Source organism: Bradysia coprophila, chromosome II, assembly GCF_014529535.1.
Source record: "Bradysia coprophila strain Holo2 chromosome II, BU_Bcop_v1, whole genome shotgun sequence".
NCBI classification, from domain to species: domain Eukaryota; kingdom Metazoa; phylum Arthropoda; class Insecta; order Diptera; family Sciaridae; genus Bradysia; species Bradysia coprophila.
In genome coordinates, this window is record NC_050735.1 from 12354683 (window position 1) to 12372385 (window position 17703).

The 17703-nt window shown below is 34.7% G+C and overlaps 2 protein-coding genes across 3 annotated transcripts in view; one reads left to right on the top strand and one right to left on the bottom strand.

The window, feature by feature from the left end:
- LOC119073573 (neuropeptides capa receptor) overlaps positions 1-17703 on the top strand; it is a 93584-nt gene that overhangs the window by 22061 nt on the left and 53820 nt on the right. Inside the window, exons 2-6 of one of the 2 annotated variants that reach the window (XM_037179136.1) lie at positions 2323-2707; positions 5380-5530; positions 8752-8842; positions 16211-16266; positions 17229-17372. In XM_037179136.1, coding sequence (XP_037035031.1) covers positions 2486-2707; positions 5380-5530; positions 8752-8842; positions 16211-16266; positions 17229-17372 — 664 coding nt within the window. In that variant the 5' untranslated portion in view covers positions 2323-2485. Of the gene's footprint in view, positions 1-2322; positions 2708-5002; positions 5100-5379; positions 5531-8751; positions 8843-16210; positions 16267-17228; positions 17373-17703 lie in introns of those variants that run through there. The other variant, XM_037179145.1, reaches the window with a different exon arrangement.
- On the bottom strand, positions 11463-12955 carry LOC119073582. Its single transcript, XM_037179156.1, has 5 exons — positions 12831-12955; positions 12272-12453; positions 11925-12199; positions 11784-11865; positions 11463-11721 (listed from the first exon to the last, which is right to left on the bottom strand). Exons 1-5 carry the CDS (start codon positions 12883-12885, stop codon positions 11521-11523), a joined length of 795 nt encoding a protein of 264 aa, XP_037035051.1. The 5' UTR covers positions 12886-12955; the 3' UTR covers positions 11463-11520.

A 17703-nucleotide genomic window follows, 5' to 3' on the forward strand; every position in this document is an offset into this window, starting at 1 on the left:
TCTTTTCATCAGAATCCTTTTCGAAAAATGTACGACAGCAATAACGGCCGCGAATGTGGTAGCTTTAAATAAAAATTAGTTTTAGGTTGCAGTTCAACGAAATTTTCATAAAATACTCAGTTTTCTCAGAGCTGGTCAAACTGCTGCAACCAAATCTATTTTCAGTTGAAAGCTAACACATTCGTAGTCGTTACTGCAGTCGTACAATTTTGAAAATGAATTCTGGTAGAAAGATATCACCAACTAAAATCCAGTATTTAAAAAACGCCTAAATGTATGCTTTTCAGCAAAGAATCGATGGCTCTTAAAGGAAAAAGAAAACTTTTCCAAATACACAGTAGGCGCGCAGCAATAAAGCTTAGCCGTAACAAATTTTCAAATTAACGGAATATTTTCCAGATATCAATCATAAGCGATTAAAAATAACTTCCACACCACAAATTCTCAAGTACAGTTCCAGGCCCGGACTGGCCATACTGGGCGTTCGGGCGATTCCCGAAGGGCCTTTTGCCTTAGTCGGGCGAAGTCCCGACGAGGCCTTTTTTGAATTTCAGCCATTTATTGTTCAAACAAATGAAGTCCATTTTAGCGATCATAGTCAAAATCTTTAATTTCCTATCGAAATTTTTTTACTGAGGCCTTTCCGTTAATTCTTTCTTCGATTTCCAATCAAAATTTTCCTACTGAGGCCTTACTCTCAATTTTTTCTTCGATTTCCTACTGAGGCCTTTCTTTCAATTTTTTCTATGTTTCCCAATCGAAATTTTTCCACTGAGGCCTTTCTGTTTGTTTTCCAGAAATGCCTCAGTAGGAAAATTTCGATTGTAAATCGAAGAAAAAATTAACAGAAAGGCCTCAGTAGGAAATCGAAGAAAAAATTGAGAGTAAGGCCTCAGTAGGAAAATTTTGTTTGGAAATCGAAGAAAAATTAACAGAAAGGCCTCAGTAGGAAATCGAAGAAAAAATTGAGAGAAAGGCCTCAGTAGGAAAATATTGTTTGGAAATCGAAGAAAAAATTGAGAGAAAGGCGTCAGTAGGAAATCAAAGAAAAAATTGAGAGAAAGGCCTCAATAGGAAAATTTTGTTTGGAATTCGAAGAAAAGTCAACAGAAAGGCTTCAGTAGAAAAATGTCGATTGGAAATCGAAGAAAAATTGAGAGAAAGGTCTCAGTAGGAAAATTTCGATTGGAATTCAAAGAAAAATAACACAAAGCGAAATTTTTTAAATAAATTTTTCGTTGGTTGTACATTTTTAAATTGCAGCCTTTTTTCGCTTTTAAAAATAAAAAAACTTTTTAAATTCCCCTCGAAAATGTTTCTTTGAGCTATTTCCACAATCTTTTTTTTTCTTTTAAAATTTTGCACCGCCAAATCGCTGCGCCCTAGGCAAATGTCCCAATTGTTCGTGGGATGTGGCGGAACTGTGTGATTCACTTACACTGTAGAAATTACACAAAATTTTCAATCATAAGAATCGAGGGCCTAATTGGAAAAAGTCGCCCGAACGGAAGGGCCTTTTGACTTTTTCCCCGAAGGGCTTTTTTGAGCCAGTCCGGGCCTGACAGTTACACACAGTATATATGGTTCAATTTGACAATTTGGGGCCATTCACAAATGACGTCCACTTGTCGGATGGAGGTCAGTATAAATCGTTACCATCATGCTAAGAGCAAAGTATATAAACACTGAAGGGAAATTCACGCAACCGAAAGTTCGGTCCCATAATTTCCGTGATCCGATGAGCATTTGCTTCAGTGTTTATATATTTTGGCTAAAAAGCACATAGGTGCTTTGGAGAAAAACTTGGAAAGAATGTGTTGAACGTCATTTGTGAATAGTTCCTTTTCACGTCTCTGTCACCACTTGTCCAATAAATCCAAATTTTTCAACATTTCTTTCTTTGTTAGTTTACGAAAATTTTCTATTTTTAAAGTCTTCTAAACTGAAGAAACAATTACGACTGAATCATCATGTGTCGAATACACATTTTCTAAATAAATGAAAATGAAACGCAGCCGTTAAAAATGTGTGGGAGCAAATGATGTACAATTATCGATTTTAATTAACATAAAATTTGTAAAAACGACCCACAACCAAATTGAATTAATTTTGTGAAGTGCGCGCAATTTGATTGAATATTATCATAATGATCCATATGAATGGGAAATGACATGCAGTCAATAAAAATACCAATAAAGCTAATTGTTTGTGGGTAGAGTATGTACGACAAGATAACCGAATACAAATAACGCGAACAATCAACAACAATCAAATATCGTGTGCTTTGTGATTCAATCGACAAATTAATAAAATTATTTCCAGTGTTGTTATTGTAACCAAAAATAGAATCATTCACCAAAAATATTCAAATTAATTGAACAGCCCCAATCAGGTACCTAAACCAAAAATTAAAGTGAAAAAAAAAGAAAAGTTTTCGGGTGCCTAGCACTGTTAGCATGTAACACAAAATTGGTTGGAAATCGAAATGCTTCCAGCTATGATGCAAAGTGATCTTTTAAGTAATTTTACTAGTACAGAAGATGTGATATCATTGATTTACAAGAATGTGAGCGAAACAACCGAAATACCACCGCCTTTCCACCGGTGTGATATTGACGAGAGAAATGATAATTTCAATTGCACTGCAGAGGAATATCTGCGGTTCTATCGGGGACCACAAACTCTGCCGCTTATTATTGTATTGCCAGTAAGTATAACAATTTTATTTAAAACCAAATTAAATTTGCATGCACGTGTGTGTAAGAGAGAAACCAAGTCCATTGATCCCATGTATGCGTTGGACTTGATCTTTGCATTTTTTGTAATGCAAAATGTAATAAAAAGTAGTCAAGTCGTATTAATGTCTTATTACTCATCGTTTGATCTGCCTATTTTTATTCAAGATTCAATTGTTTCGCTCTCTTACCCATTTCAATCACAGAGTTTTCCCTTTAATATAAACCACAAAAACCTCTAAAAAGGGATGCGTGACGCCAGTTCCTTCAATTAAACTTGCGATATCATTTTTTGGGCGGCATTCTTTGCCTGAACGCAAAGAAATTACCGGAAATAAGTTGAGTCAAAATTATTTAACCAAAAAAAATTGCATCAACGTCACAAATGACAGATGTTGAAGACACTCCGAGGAAAATTTAAAAATGTGTCCTGAAAGAAGACATATGCATTATTCGTTGTGATATTTTCTTCTTTGATACAGTTTTACTGGAATTTGTAGATTTTATGATTATATAAACGCGAGGGGGACACCACTCGGGTAATTGATTACACACCCTGCTCGGAATTGACGGAGAATCCGGTAAATAAACGGAATTGACAAGAATTGAAAGCAATTGACAGGAATTAATGGGAATTATAAGAAATTGACAGTTAGTATTTATAGAAATTAAAAGGGAATGGCGGATTGAAGTTTTGACCGATTCGACGCAGAACGTTATTCTAAGCAAAAAATTGTTCTACGGTATGCCTCTAAAATGCACGGATTTTTTTATAAAATTTATTTTGTTTACAAAGTGCGACCCTAAATCGACCCAATTTTGTCAGCCGCCTAAAATGTGCCGGAGGCCGTTTCCAGTCTCGATGCAGCAAGAACTACATGGGTATCGACAATTCTGATCAAACAAATTTCTAAAAACAGTGTAAAATCAAAAATATATGGCCGCGAATTTGTAATTTTTTTACTGTACCTTTCGAAGTTTAGACGAACTTATAGAAAGATCAGTGCATTTTAGAAACGTACCGTTGAACAATTTTTTGTTTAATGTTTTACGTCGATTAAAAATAACTTGTCAAAACTTCAGTCACCCATTGAAAGAAATTGAAATGAATTGTAAGGAAGTATAGCGAATCCGGCAATTAGATGAATTGATCCGGTAATTGAGGTAATTAAATGGAATTGACAGGAATTTATGGGATTTGAAAGAAATTGACAGGAAGTACCCAAAGAAATTGAAAGGGAATTGAAAAAAATTGAAAGGGAATTGAAAGGAATTGAACGGAATTGAAAGGAAATAGAGCGAATCCGGCAATTAGACGAGCTGCTCCGGTAATTAAACTGAATTGAAAGGAATTAGAAATTGATTTGCCACTTTTTTGGCCAGTGGTTTACCCCTCGTAACGGCAATCAAATCTACTTTCCTTTGTTGGAAGTATCGACCCCTAGATGAGATCAGATTCAAATTATTGGTTCCAAGCTATTTACAGTTCATACTTATTTAAATTTGATATATATAGGCGATTTGGGCAGATGCCGAGCGATTTTGGAATTACTTGACCTGGTTTCTTTGGTTGCTGTGTGTATTATCAGTGATGAGCGACTCTACTAAATTTGATCAGTCGAATTCGACTGGCTTTTGAATGTGTATCAATTCAGTTCTTAATATCAAAAAAATCCGCATAAGAGAGTCGGTCAGTTACGACTGACCTGGATGTGTATCAACTCGGTTGTTATTGAACGTTTGAAAGATATTATTTGACCGCCTCACTCAAAATTTCATGAAACATCCACATGTTGACTTCTCGCGCTTGATGCGTACACTCACTGAAAGTCATCAGCACTGAATGAGAACTCGAATGCAGTACAACGTTAAGTTCAATAAGCTAGCAACGCAACTCTTGCTCTTATTGACGAGAAAGATCAAAATGTTACCAATATAGGTTACGTACCTCTAATGTTAGCTACAAATTCTATCACTTCGTTTGTTTTTGCATATATTTTCCTATATATAAGAAAGCATTTAGAGTTCTTCATTGCCATTGTCCATGACAGATCGATAATCTTTTCTAAAACGTCTGACGTCTTTAAGGAACGATTATAAATTATCACTATTTGCAGATTTCCTTCGCAAGGATGGAAACGATTGTTTCTGAATTCATTGAGCAGTTTTTCTTACCCCGAAAAAGTTGTTAAAATTCGATACAATCGATTTTCTCTCAACACTTTTGAATATATTTACAATATAAGTGGCTGGCTGGCTGGCAAACCACTCATCAAAATCGTTTCACTTAAACAATTTGACACCAATTACATAGAAAGGCTTTCATTACTATCTGTTTCTCTGCAAGTCCCACGCATTTCAGAAGTGTGTGGATCATCAGAAGGATACGAAACGAATATAATGTGTCAAAAAAACAATTCTAAATTACATGAAATTTCACTATATGCTTCCCATTTGGTTTGTTGAACTAACTACAATATTAGTGTGACTGAAAGAATTTCCTATATTTGTGTATGTTTGACCTTACACGGCATTTTAATGTTATTTCTGATTCGACATTTGAAAGACGAACTAAACATTTTGTTTTATTCAAAAAATAATCTATCTTTAATAACGTATTTTTGTCTCTTCTCATTTATTATAGGTTACCATACTGTACGTGGGTGTCTTCATAGCTGGTATTGTAGGAAATGTAATTGTCTGTGTGGTTATAATAAGGCATTCGTCAATGCATACCGCAACGAATTATTATTTATTTAGTTTAGCTGTATCAGATCTTATCTATTTAATGTTTGGTGAGTACATTTTTGTTGTTTTTTTGTCGTATTTTTATTTGCTATTTTAATGTGTACCGAGATGACACGAAAAGATTATTTACCGTTGAATACATATGCTAAATATCTCAGCTTTAGGTGATAAAATTCCTCTAAATCACTGCTCAGGATAATTATAAATACTACAACTGGATTTCACAGTGAATGTAAGGTGTAAATGTAATATAGACACTCCGAATGCCATTCAATACGCCGAATGCCATTCGATACTCCGAATACCATTCGATACTCCGAATTGTCATTCGATACTTCGAATGTCATTCGATACTCCGAATGCCATTTGATACTCCGAATGCCATTTGATACTCCGAATGCCATTTGATACTCCGAATGGCATTTGATACTCCGAATGTCATTCGATACTCCGAATTACATTCGATACTCCGAATGCCATTCGATACTACGAATGCCATTAGATACTACGAATGCCATTCGATACTCCGAATGCCATTCGATACTTCGAATGCCATTCGATACTCTGAATGCCATTCGATACTCCGAATGTCATTCGATTCTACGTATTCCATATTCCGAATGTCATTACATATTCCGAATTTCATTCGATACTCCGAACGCCATTCGATACTACGAATGCCATTAGATACTCCGAATGTCGTTAGATACTCCGAATGCCATTTGATATTCCGAATGCCTCTCTATAGTTCGAATTACATTTGATAGTTCGAATGTCATTCGCTCCTCCGAATTCCATTCAATACTCCGAATGCCTTTCGGATGAGACTTTTACATTCAACCTAAAATCCACATAAAACAATAATAATAATAAATCAACGATAATACATCACATTACCTGTTCATTCAACACAAAAAATGCAAATCTAGATCAAAAACATGAAAAGGTTTTGACGCCTAAATGTAGACTCACATTTCACCGAAGTACGACTTATTTAACACACCTCGTTAATGTTATTTAAAAAAAAACTTGACATCATTTCGCGTAAAATACAATCTTCTGCGCAAATATTGCATCCAAGTAAACATCAATCTGAGATGTAAATATACATCAACGAATTTGCCTCTGCTCATGCAATAGAATCACAGTCAATAAGTATTCAAAGTATGTAAATAACTACCCACGTTCATACAATATCCACCATGCAACCAACTGCAATTATCGTCTCGGCTAAGCGTAAATATATTGATGTATCTTTGTTATTTATCAAAAGTAAATCCTCTTCAGGCGTGCTCATCGTACGAACTAATTGGACTGTGTATTATAGCGTGTAATATAATGCATTCACTACTTAAGTCAGTGAAACGTATACATTGCTTGGGTAGTAAAGAAATGAAGTAGAAGATTAATAGTCAATAGCCATTGAACGGTTTTAACGATTCTAACTATCGTAGAATGCAGCTTTGCAAATCCTCTTCTGTCTTATTGTCTTGCACTGTTTCTAATGTTTAATATAAAACGCAATTTCTAGGATAGACTTCAAAATCTACTCTCCTTCCATTTTATATATTCTTCTTTCGTAAAGCCAACTACAAATAAAAATATTTTTCTCCAGAAATGAACAACCTTAATCAACAAAAATTTTCCAGCATATTTATTCTGTTCTCGGAAAGGAATATAAATCCAAAAGCAACGGAAAAGTATACCGTCATCCATCTTGGGGGAAATTTAATTTCAACCATAATAAAGTACGAACGTAGATGTCAAAAGCTGATTTATAGTATATGACAATACAAGGAAAGCGGATAATATTTTTTCACTAATTAGTTTCAAATTTTCGTTTCCACTTGCATGACCGAACACAACCGAAAGATTGCTAAAATGGATGTCAGATAAACTAGTTCACTTTAAACTTAACAATTAATTTAGCTTGAAGTCAGTTATAATCTCTGACAGAAATGCACTCAAAAGTTTAATATGAATCGCCAGATCTCTGTTCTGACACACTATGCCCGAACCATTCTATATTGTTATATCCAACTCTTAAAGAAAACAGTGCTTGAGCTCTATTTATAAAGTCTTTATATCAAATAGACACTAGCTATGCAATAGACAGTGTACGAGACAGCTTTTACAGAAAATTGTGTTTGATGATCAAAATATTTCTCTGCAGAACTATTCGCTATAGAGCTTTATACGGCAATGTTGTGTGGTTAACTCCATCAAGCTTTGTGGTGAATTATTTGCAAGAAAAGCAACTTCATATTTGTTGGAAGGTTTGCACACTGTTTCGAACAGACAAGAGATATCCTTATGTGAATAAAGTAGTTTAAAACATTTATTTCACTGTCATCTCATCAAGGCGTGGCGACCGTAGTTGTATTGTGACTAGTCTGTCCACTTCTAGTGATAATCTTATGCGTGTAGCACTCTAGCGAATCATAACACAAAATGAACGTGGCTCAATTTTCATTACAAGTTCAGGTGTTGATGTTCGTATCAAGATGATTCTCCTATAAGTCGGTTCCATCGTACTGTAAAAACGATTTTTGACAACCCGAAAACAAACGAGAGCATCCACAGAGTCATAAGCTCAACGCTTTTGTTAACCTTCCGTCAACAATAATTTTTCGGTTATGTCTATATGGTTGACGTTTTGGCAGCTGAAATAACATTGGAGCATCCCTATGGAAACGGAGTGTAATTTTTCGATAGCTATCAAACAGTTGTGATACTTTATGCGACACTAAAAGTCACTAAACTGTCAAAAGCAAATGGGGCCTGTTCACTCATATTACAAACAAATTTTCTGAAATGTCTGAAGTCGATCCTGCTGGAAATATTTCATGATATTGAAGCAGTACTAGTGACACTCACTGGCTATTAAGCTATTCAAAAATGTTTATTGTTCTCGACTAATTAATTTTCTGCAAAGTGTGAAAGTGAACACAGTTCTTATACAATAGGAAGGCGAAATATATGTACTATACACATTATGTGTACTGTACACCCCTTAAGTCTATACACACAGTTCGACCTTATCTTTGTTAAAGAAAAACAATTTCTTATGTTACGACACAGACAGCCGTTAGCCTAATAAAAAAGGGTGAATGTTTACAGTAAAATAAGGCAAACTTTTTCCTCGGTAAAATTTCATTGTGTGCATATATCAAGGATCTACAATTTTTTTGTTGTTGTTGTTTGTTTTCTTGAAGCTAATTCCAATTTTGTTTTTCATGTAAATATAGCTGAACTGCCTTTTTTTCAGGTCTTCCATATGATTTAAGTCTATTTTGGTATCAATATCCATTTTCACTGGGATTAGCATTCTGCAAGCTGAGAGCATTGATATCGGAAGCGTAAGTAAATATGTTTTCTTTCCCTTCTATATCCAAATTTATTTGATATTTCCTTAATAAAACCAAATTTAACAAAAAGAATTTGATATTTCGTTTCCACTTTCCACATCCAGACACATTGTTATTATACGGGAAATGGATTTCGTTGTAAATGTATATTGAGATCTTTCACCACATTTTCATTTTGATTTTTCCTTTTTGTGTCATTTCTGGGAAAAACTATATTTTTTGCCATCAAAACACTAAATGGAACACAAATGATGGGTTTGTTTGGTTGGTTCGTTTACATAAATTACGAAATTTGTTTTGTGATGTAGGTTTGGTGTATATGTGGAGCACTGGAGCTACAAAGCCCAATTGTTGCTTTTCTTTTGGGGCGGTATATTTTACAACACATAACCATAACAAGGTTCGATTACTAAATTGATTTTTTTAGAAAATAAAGCTCGAAATCCTAGACACATTTTGGGACAGTCAATAAAACTTTGAAGCGGGTTATGGGTTCATGGCGATTAGTGTGCCTATCGAAAGTGGAATGAATCTTTATTTACGGAACATTACACAATTTATTTTAACGCTAAAGCTCGTCAAGTAAATTGTATTAGACGGCAACGAGACAAGAAATAGATTTTCTGCTAAAATGAAGAGAAGTTAGTGTTGCACAGCTTGCGGAGACGAGGGTTTTGAGTGTAATTATTCTCCAGTAGACGATCAGTGCAAACTAAGTTTTGATGTGTCGTATTGAAGCTCACCTCCCTTGTTCATGTATTTGAGAATATAATTGAGGACGCCAGCTTTTTTGGACAAAAACGATAATGCCCAACAATAACAATAATTCCCAACAATAATGCACCGTCAAAAATGGCGACCATTGTGAATGCATACACGTGGACAAGTAAATTTTCTATTTATTTTTGGTTTTTATTCTAAAAGTGCGTCCGGATCTACATTTTATTACTGCAATCCGTAGATCTAATTTGTAGGAAGCTAACGACATTGAGCTGGAAAAAATTGTTTCACTTTACAACACGCTGTACGACGACAAACGTTATATGTTCCGCTTGCAGGTTAATCACGTGTTTGTTGTGTACTGGATGATGTTTGTTGTCGAACAGCGCGTTGAAAGATGAACAGATTTTTTTACAGCTTAATGTCGTTAGCTTCCTACAAATTAGATCTACGGATTGCAGTAATAAAATATAGATCCGGACGCACTTTTAGAATAAAAATCAAAAATAAATACAAAATTGACTTGGGCATGTGTATGCATTCACAATGGTCGCCATTTTTGTCGGGGCATTATTGTTGGGAATTATTGTTATTGTTGGACATTATCGTTTTTGTCCAAAAAAGCTGGCGTCCTCTAATGACTCATCGGAAAATACTTTCCAGAGCAGCAGATCAGTAGAAAAACCCTTTAAGGGGAAATGGAGCGCAAGTCATTGGGTGCTCACAAATGACGTCATGCTATTACATTTTTTGACGTCACGTGAAAAGGGTCAAAACTGGATCAAATTTGTGAGAAATTCACCCTACTCTTTACCGCGTCATTTGTGAACAGTCCTTGTGTCTTTACTTACAAAATAACTGATACACCCGAAAATTTTAGCTTAGAAACTTTTATTCCCTTTACTTACATACCACAGTTTCTCTATCCACATAAAAGACTTCGTACATGCCATGAACGTACTTCTTACATGTTACTGATGTCTCGCGTGTATAAGTGTATGTGTAATAGATGTTTCAATGAAATTGCATATGGATTGTTTTGGATTGTATTTGTGGATTGAATAACGATGAAAAATCTATAAGTTTATCGTGTGTATAGCTTGGTGGACACATTCTTCGTCTGAGCTCAAAAAAAGAAAATCTTATCCCAGCGTCATAAACTTCTTTCAATTTTCTTGGAAGTGGTTTGGTTTCCTCAACGTCTGTTACTTGTGATGATTTTTTTGTTGTTTTGAAATCATTGGGGCCAAGGGGGAAGTCAAAAGTTTCTGTAAATATCAGGGTACTCAAATGTAGTTGGTTTTCTTACCCCAGTAATGAGGGATTGAAGTTTTTATAAGTTATTTTTAATCGACGTAAAACATTATTCTAAACAAAAAATTGTTCAACGGTATGTCTCTAAAATGCACTGATCTTTTTATAAGTTCGTCTAAACGTAGAAACGTACAGCCGGCCGTAAGAAAATTACAAAATGGCGGCCATATATTTTTTATCTTACACTGTTTTTAGAAATTCTTTTGATCAGAATTGTCGATATCCATGTAATTCTTCCTGTAGAACTACCTTACACATACTTATTTTCATCGAGACTGAAGACTGGCGGCTGACAAAATTGGGTCGATTTAGGGTCGTACTTTGTAAACAAAATTAATTTTCTAAAAAAATCTGTGCATTTTGGAGGCATACCGTAGAACAATTACAATTGTGCTTAGAATAACGTTCTGCATCGAATTGGTCAAAACTTCAATCCCCTAATTCCAAGAAATTTTTTTCTTTCTCATTTTTTAGACCACAGTTTACCAGTTTTTCGATGAAGTGTCTCAACACATGATAAAATGCAAAAGACACTCTCCCAGTGCGAGACTCCACAGAAGATATTGAAGATATTTTAATCATTTTAATTTGTTACACTGTAGCAATATAATTGATTTATTACTTACACTGTTTTCTCACATACACGAAACTATGAAATCATTATGCAGCTCGAGTTCCTTCAAAATGAACGCCATTCCAGTGTCCTCCACAAGTGGACAAACTCGATTTTTAAAATTGTTTTCCGTCCAATACTCTGTGTATTCTACGACAAATACTGGCTTGTTCTTTTCAACGAATATGTCGAAGCCGTCACATTCCCTATACTGAACGCATTCCTGTCAATCAGAGGTGAAATTGTAAAATGAAAGAACGATGAAGGATCCAATGCGACACATACTTCAACTACAGCAAAATCACTGTACGGTTCCAAAGCTATCGCTTGCTCGTTGTCATTTTTTAGGCCTGACAGCATTCCTAATCTACTCAATTTGGTGTGTTACATTAAAAAGTCTTCCATTTACAGTCACATTTTTTTAACCTTCTTATTTCCCTTGAAATCGCCCGATTGTATATCAATTGGTCATTGAACGAAATTGGGAAGCCAGTGTCCACGGACCAACCATTCATATTATCTGGGTCAATACCCTGACATCCCTTTGCAGCAGCATCTTGGAATCGTCTTAGCATGATTGGTAAAACAACCTTCAAGTTCCTCACATCTAACCATCGTTCTCCCGGCCAACCATCATAATCATTGCCGAGTACAGTTTCTGGAAAATCGTCTGCATCGTCTCGCCAATCTTCCCAGGCTCCCTAAATGTGTTTCAATTGAATTTACACCACAGAATCCTTTTTTTTAATCAAAAATGTACTTCAGTCTCATACCACATTCACATAGCAAATGACTGTCTTTCCGTACGAGATTATTTGACGAATACTTCGTTCTGGTATGTCATGGTCTACGAATAAAACGTCAGCGGTCGAAGTGAAGTTACTGTATTCACCGAGTAGATAGTCAAATGGAAATGGACCCGATCCAATGAGCTGATTAGTAGTTGTAACAAATCCTTCAGGTTACCCAAAAAGATAGTGTCAGAAAATTAATTTGTTTACGAGGAAATGGGAAGTTTCAATTAGAGAGAAATTTACGGTTATAGCGAAGCGAGTGCCAGCGCTAGTTGAACCAAGATGAATAGAACTTTTTTCATTTGTGCTCGGTGTGAATAACCGATTTTCCTCACATAAACATAAGTTCGTGACAATTCAGTTGATAAAATTTCGGTTTTCTCAATATGGACAGAAAACAGATATTCTCTTACCTGACTTGTCAAAAGACAAAACGTCAACAAAAGATTGTTTTTTCAAAGCATTTCAAATTGAGATTATTCACACCACACTCATCAAAAAGCTATTTATTCCGGTCTTAGCTTTACGGTATATTTACCTGTACACGAACTGATCGTTACCCAAACAACTAGGCCAACAAAATAATTTTGCATCGTTGTAGTCAAATATTCTCCGCGGAAATACAATGTTTCGTCTTGTGCTTTTCACTTAGTCAACTGATGACTACGCTATGAGTTGTTGTTCAGATGTAAATCGTGTTGTTTCGCACTTTCTTAATCTCTATACCGAAACTGATAAACTATAGGTATCTACTGATGACAATGTTCTTTCATATCACTACTGAAGTTAGATTAGTGAATTTTGCAACGCATTAATCTCTACTGTTACCGTGACTATAGTTACCGTCTCGAAACTATTTTCTTAAGCTCCTTTTGAATTGCTTATACACCGTGAACATTTAATAGGAGGGTATGGTCGTATCATGCAAAATTTGTTTCTAAAATGAGTGTTGCCATCATTTCTCTCTATCAAACTATCAAAAAGTTCATACCTGAACGAGATGGCCCACAAAAATATGATATGTAAACAAATCGACGAATCATGATTCCGTTTTCAGCAAACAGAAATTGTAGCGCCACCGGTCATTTTACATAAAAATTTTATGCACATTTTTCCGAAGGAAATTTTCAAGGCGGCTATACCCTGTAATATACGTTCACTGCTTATATACATATGTTATTATTGTCGTATTTTCGCAATAAACAGGTGTTTCTCATGCAAATTGTTTGTTGGCGTTTTTGAACGGGTTGTTTCTTAGGAGAATTTGTAATAAAAAATGCATAAGAAACAACTCTTCAAAACAAAAATTCCAACAAATAATTTGCATAAGAAACTTTTGAATGGAAATTTCACCTAGTTGTTATGCAAATAATTTCATATAATTTTTTGACAACTTGTTTTTTACGAAAATATAAAATTGTCAAAAAAAAACTGCATCAAAGCACCTAGCATTTAAAAATAATGAACAGTTTCTTTTGAAACTTACGACAACATCTAATGCTAAGTATCTAATGCGATACTTTACTCATTTAATTCGTTAGAAAACTGAACAAAGAAAATTTCACGACGTTCAAAAAATTATATTTTCGTTGAAATTTTTTTCGCCCAGATCGTTTGATGTCCTCGCCCTCGCATCTTTTTTGGAAAAAGTAAAAACATCGTTTGGTGTTGAAATGTGTTAGCTTTGAATAAAAAATAGAAAGGTGTGTGGTGATGTAACCTAAGTCCGAGAAAACTCAAAATTTGTGTCAATTTTCATGAACTATTGAGTTTTCTCCAACTTAGGTTACAGCATCACAAAACTTTCTATTTTTTATTCAAAGCTAACACATTTCAGCACCAAACGATATTTTTACTTTTTCCAAAAAGGATGCGAGGGCAATATTATCGTCAAAAATGTAACATTTTTGTTCCCAAATGTAGGCTGCAAATTTGCCATGTGAAGATTGCTCTTAAAAACAAATTTTCCCACAATTTTTAAAAGCGATACTTAAGTCTTATTGCCTGCTTACCTGTTGAATAAAAATTATGAAACTGATGTGAATTGCTGCCCTCGTTTCGCATTATACATTATAACACTTTTTCAGAAAATAAATCTGCTGAAAATTTATCCCTTTTGCTTTCAGTCAATGGAAAAATATCGTCCCGGGCGATAATATTTTCATCCGAGCTACAGTTTGTTCATGTCATTTTTACACAGTTTTAGATATGTCAGAGTTTTAAATGTACCCAGTCAATTAAGTTCTTCCCAAATTATGAATTTTTGGCGCAAAATTTAAAATTTCTATCGCGAATTCAAATATTGCGCAATTTGGGAAGAACTTAATTGACTGGGTACATTAAAAACTCTGACATATCGACAATCTTTAGAAACTGTGTAAAAATGAAATGAACAAACTGTATTTTCCTTTTAGGAATTCTTTAAAAAATTAATTCCTTTTCGGAAAATTAATCTTTTCATTCGGATTTTCTTTAGAAGAATTACTGTTCGGAAAATTAAGATTTTCATTCGAATCAAAAAAAATTTCCTTAAAAGAATTATTCGGAAAATTAGGCTTTTCATCAGAATCAGGGAATATCCTCCTTTCATTTATTTATTTCATAATTACAAATTAAGTGACAAAAACTGTAATGGACGATAATATCGATTTTGATGAAAATATCGTCTTGGGTGATAATATCGTTTAAAATTTATTTTGCGTCAGATTCTTTGAACAGAAACCGAATGTCCAACAGAAACAGAAACATTTTTTCTCTGGGGCAATAAAACTTTGCCAAAGAAAAATCGTTTGTCTTGGACATTCCGTTTCTGACGTTCCCTTTAAATCTGGACGATGTCATCACCCAGGTGGATATTATCATCTAGATTGCTTTTAAAAAACTAAATCGCGACAGCGATAGCGCGAAACCCAAGGAAAAGTCACTTTCACTTTTTCGCTAAAACCCTTGGCTCAAAGTATACCATCGAAAAACGAAAAAATAATTCAAGAAAAGTGTGGCAAAAAGTTACAAATCTCAAAGGCAATTTTCGGTATAAGAATGTAACGAAATCAAGATTTGGGTGGGACAACGAATAAAATTTGGATCGCACATAATTAATCGCCTCCGTCTTTGATAGAAGGTCTCTATAAAATAAGAATAAAATCCCTTTACTCAACATCAAAGTACTACTCCTAACAATAGACTATAGATTAGACAGAGGTTAAAATGAGCAAATATGGGTGCTTGGAACTCTTATTTTAATAAACACTGTATAAAGCCAAGCGCAATTTAGGTCCCTATTTTATCGATTTGCCAAGTCTATATCTAATGTATTGCTCTCCATAAACTTATTTAAACCTTACAGTAAAATCCTTTTATTGAGTTAACACAGAGACTACTGTGAGGAAGAACTTCAAGCTTTTTTAAGGTTTCGTTTCATTCCGTCAAATTGAATTTTTCTTATTGAATTATGTCCTGACACAAAGATATATGCTGGATGAGTATTGTCAGAACCATTTTGAACCAGAAATATTATTGGGGAGGCGTGCATGTATGTTTAGTATTTCATTTTTTTTTGTTTGAAAATATTATTGATGCTATATCATCCCAAAACTTATGACATAATATACACACATATATTCCGTGTTCCGTGTGTATCGTCTTTCCGTCAATATTGTTTTTTTTATTGAAACGATAAAGATGGTTATTCCTTCAAGGTTTAACAATCATATCGTACCCGGTGAAAGAATAACATTCATAAAAATCCAATGCGAAGAAGTGGAAAGGAAACGCAATATTTAATAACCTCGGAGAAATGAAAAGCACAAAACGACGATGAGTCTTTTGTTTCTCATTTCTCTTTATTTTTTTTGTATCTATCAATTTTCTACAATCATAAATTTTCTTTTTTCTTGCCGCATGTTTGGATATACGCAGCTCTACATATGTGTCGGTGCTGACTATAGTCGCATTTTCAATGGAAAGGTTTCTAGGTATGAAAATTTGATTACAAATTTAAAGGATTTTTCATAGCCTCAATAGAAGCACACATTCTACGTGAATATAACTCGTCATTCCGTGGTCGGGTAGAATGTAACAAAGAGTGGTTATGTTAGTTGCTTAACTGGTAGAAGAGATGAATCCGGTAACGGTGTCATGTTTGTATCAATAGAGCACAGTTCGTTCATATATCATTTTACAGAGTGCCCTCTGCGAAAATTGTCTATTAGTAATTTTCACACTGCGAAAACGATCCATTATATGATCAATATTTGCGTCTCATTTTTCGTAACTGTTTTTCGACAAGTGTACTTGTTGCGGTACTTCCATACCTCATCTTCGGCTCGGAATACAACATCTACACTTGACGAAAAGACAGTTGGCGAAGATTGTTGCTCCAAAACACGCTTGTGAGTTGACTTCTGTTACAAATTGGGTACATCATGAGGTCCTCTTGTAAGGATTTACTTTTGGAGCATCCAACAATTACTGGATGACCTGAAGTTTTGCAATGATGAGGTGGTCATTTAATATTTTTAACGTTTCACAACCACTCGAACCAAGTCTTCTGTGTCACGACCATATTTCATGAAAATTACCCATGGGCATGTGGCATGAGCTTTGGGCAGCCCGTTTCCACTAATCACTTATGACCGGAGCCAATTTCTTTCAGTCTCAAATCCAGTCCGTCTTTTACAGTCTCATTAAAGTCATGTCCCCGTCTCTGTTCTTGTTCTTCTATTAAACGTCGATGGCTCCTTTAAAGCACAAAGTTATTTTGCTTTGTTCATTATGCCATTTAACTAAATTTCCCAAGTATGACGAATGATGACAATGTCACCGAAAAGGGTTTATCAAAGTGCTGCGGGTCTTTCCTTTAAATTTCAAATAATCGAATGACAAAGGACATGATGCTAGTAGAATGATAAATTGATAAATTTGCTATCATTTTCAGCCATATGCCATCCACTTCACTTATACGCAATGAGTGGTTTCAAACGAGCTGTTCGAATTATTGCCGCATTATGGGTGATCAGTTTTTTGAGTGCTGTGCCTTTCGGGGTGTATAGTAAAATCGACTACATATACTATCCGCCAGGTAAGTACAGAACTCATAATTCTATCAGCTGCACACATAATACACACAAGCTACATTGACACACTGACGATATGTTATTACTTTGTATTATGCCCCGGAACAACATCAATCATATCGCTATAATACACATTGTCATAAGTTTAAATTTAAGCTGTCCTCAGCAAAATCGATTATATTTTCTCGAGCATGATTAATAGCATCCACTCATTTTTGTCAATTTTTGGAATGAATTATTTTATCTTTGGATAGAAGTCAGTAAAGCAAGTTTACACTTAGTGAGTGAGATTATATTCTGCAACAATGTTGTTCATAACGACCACAGAGTGTCGAA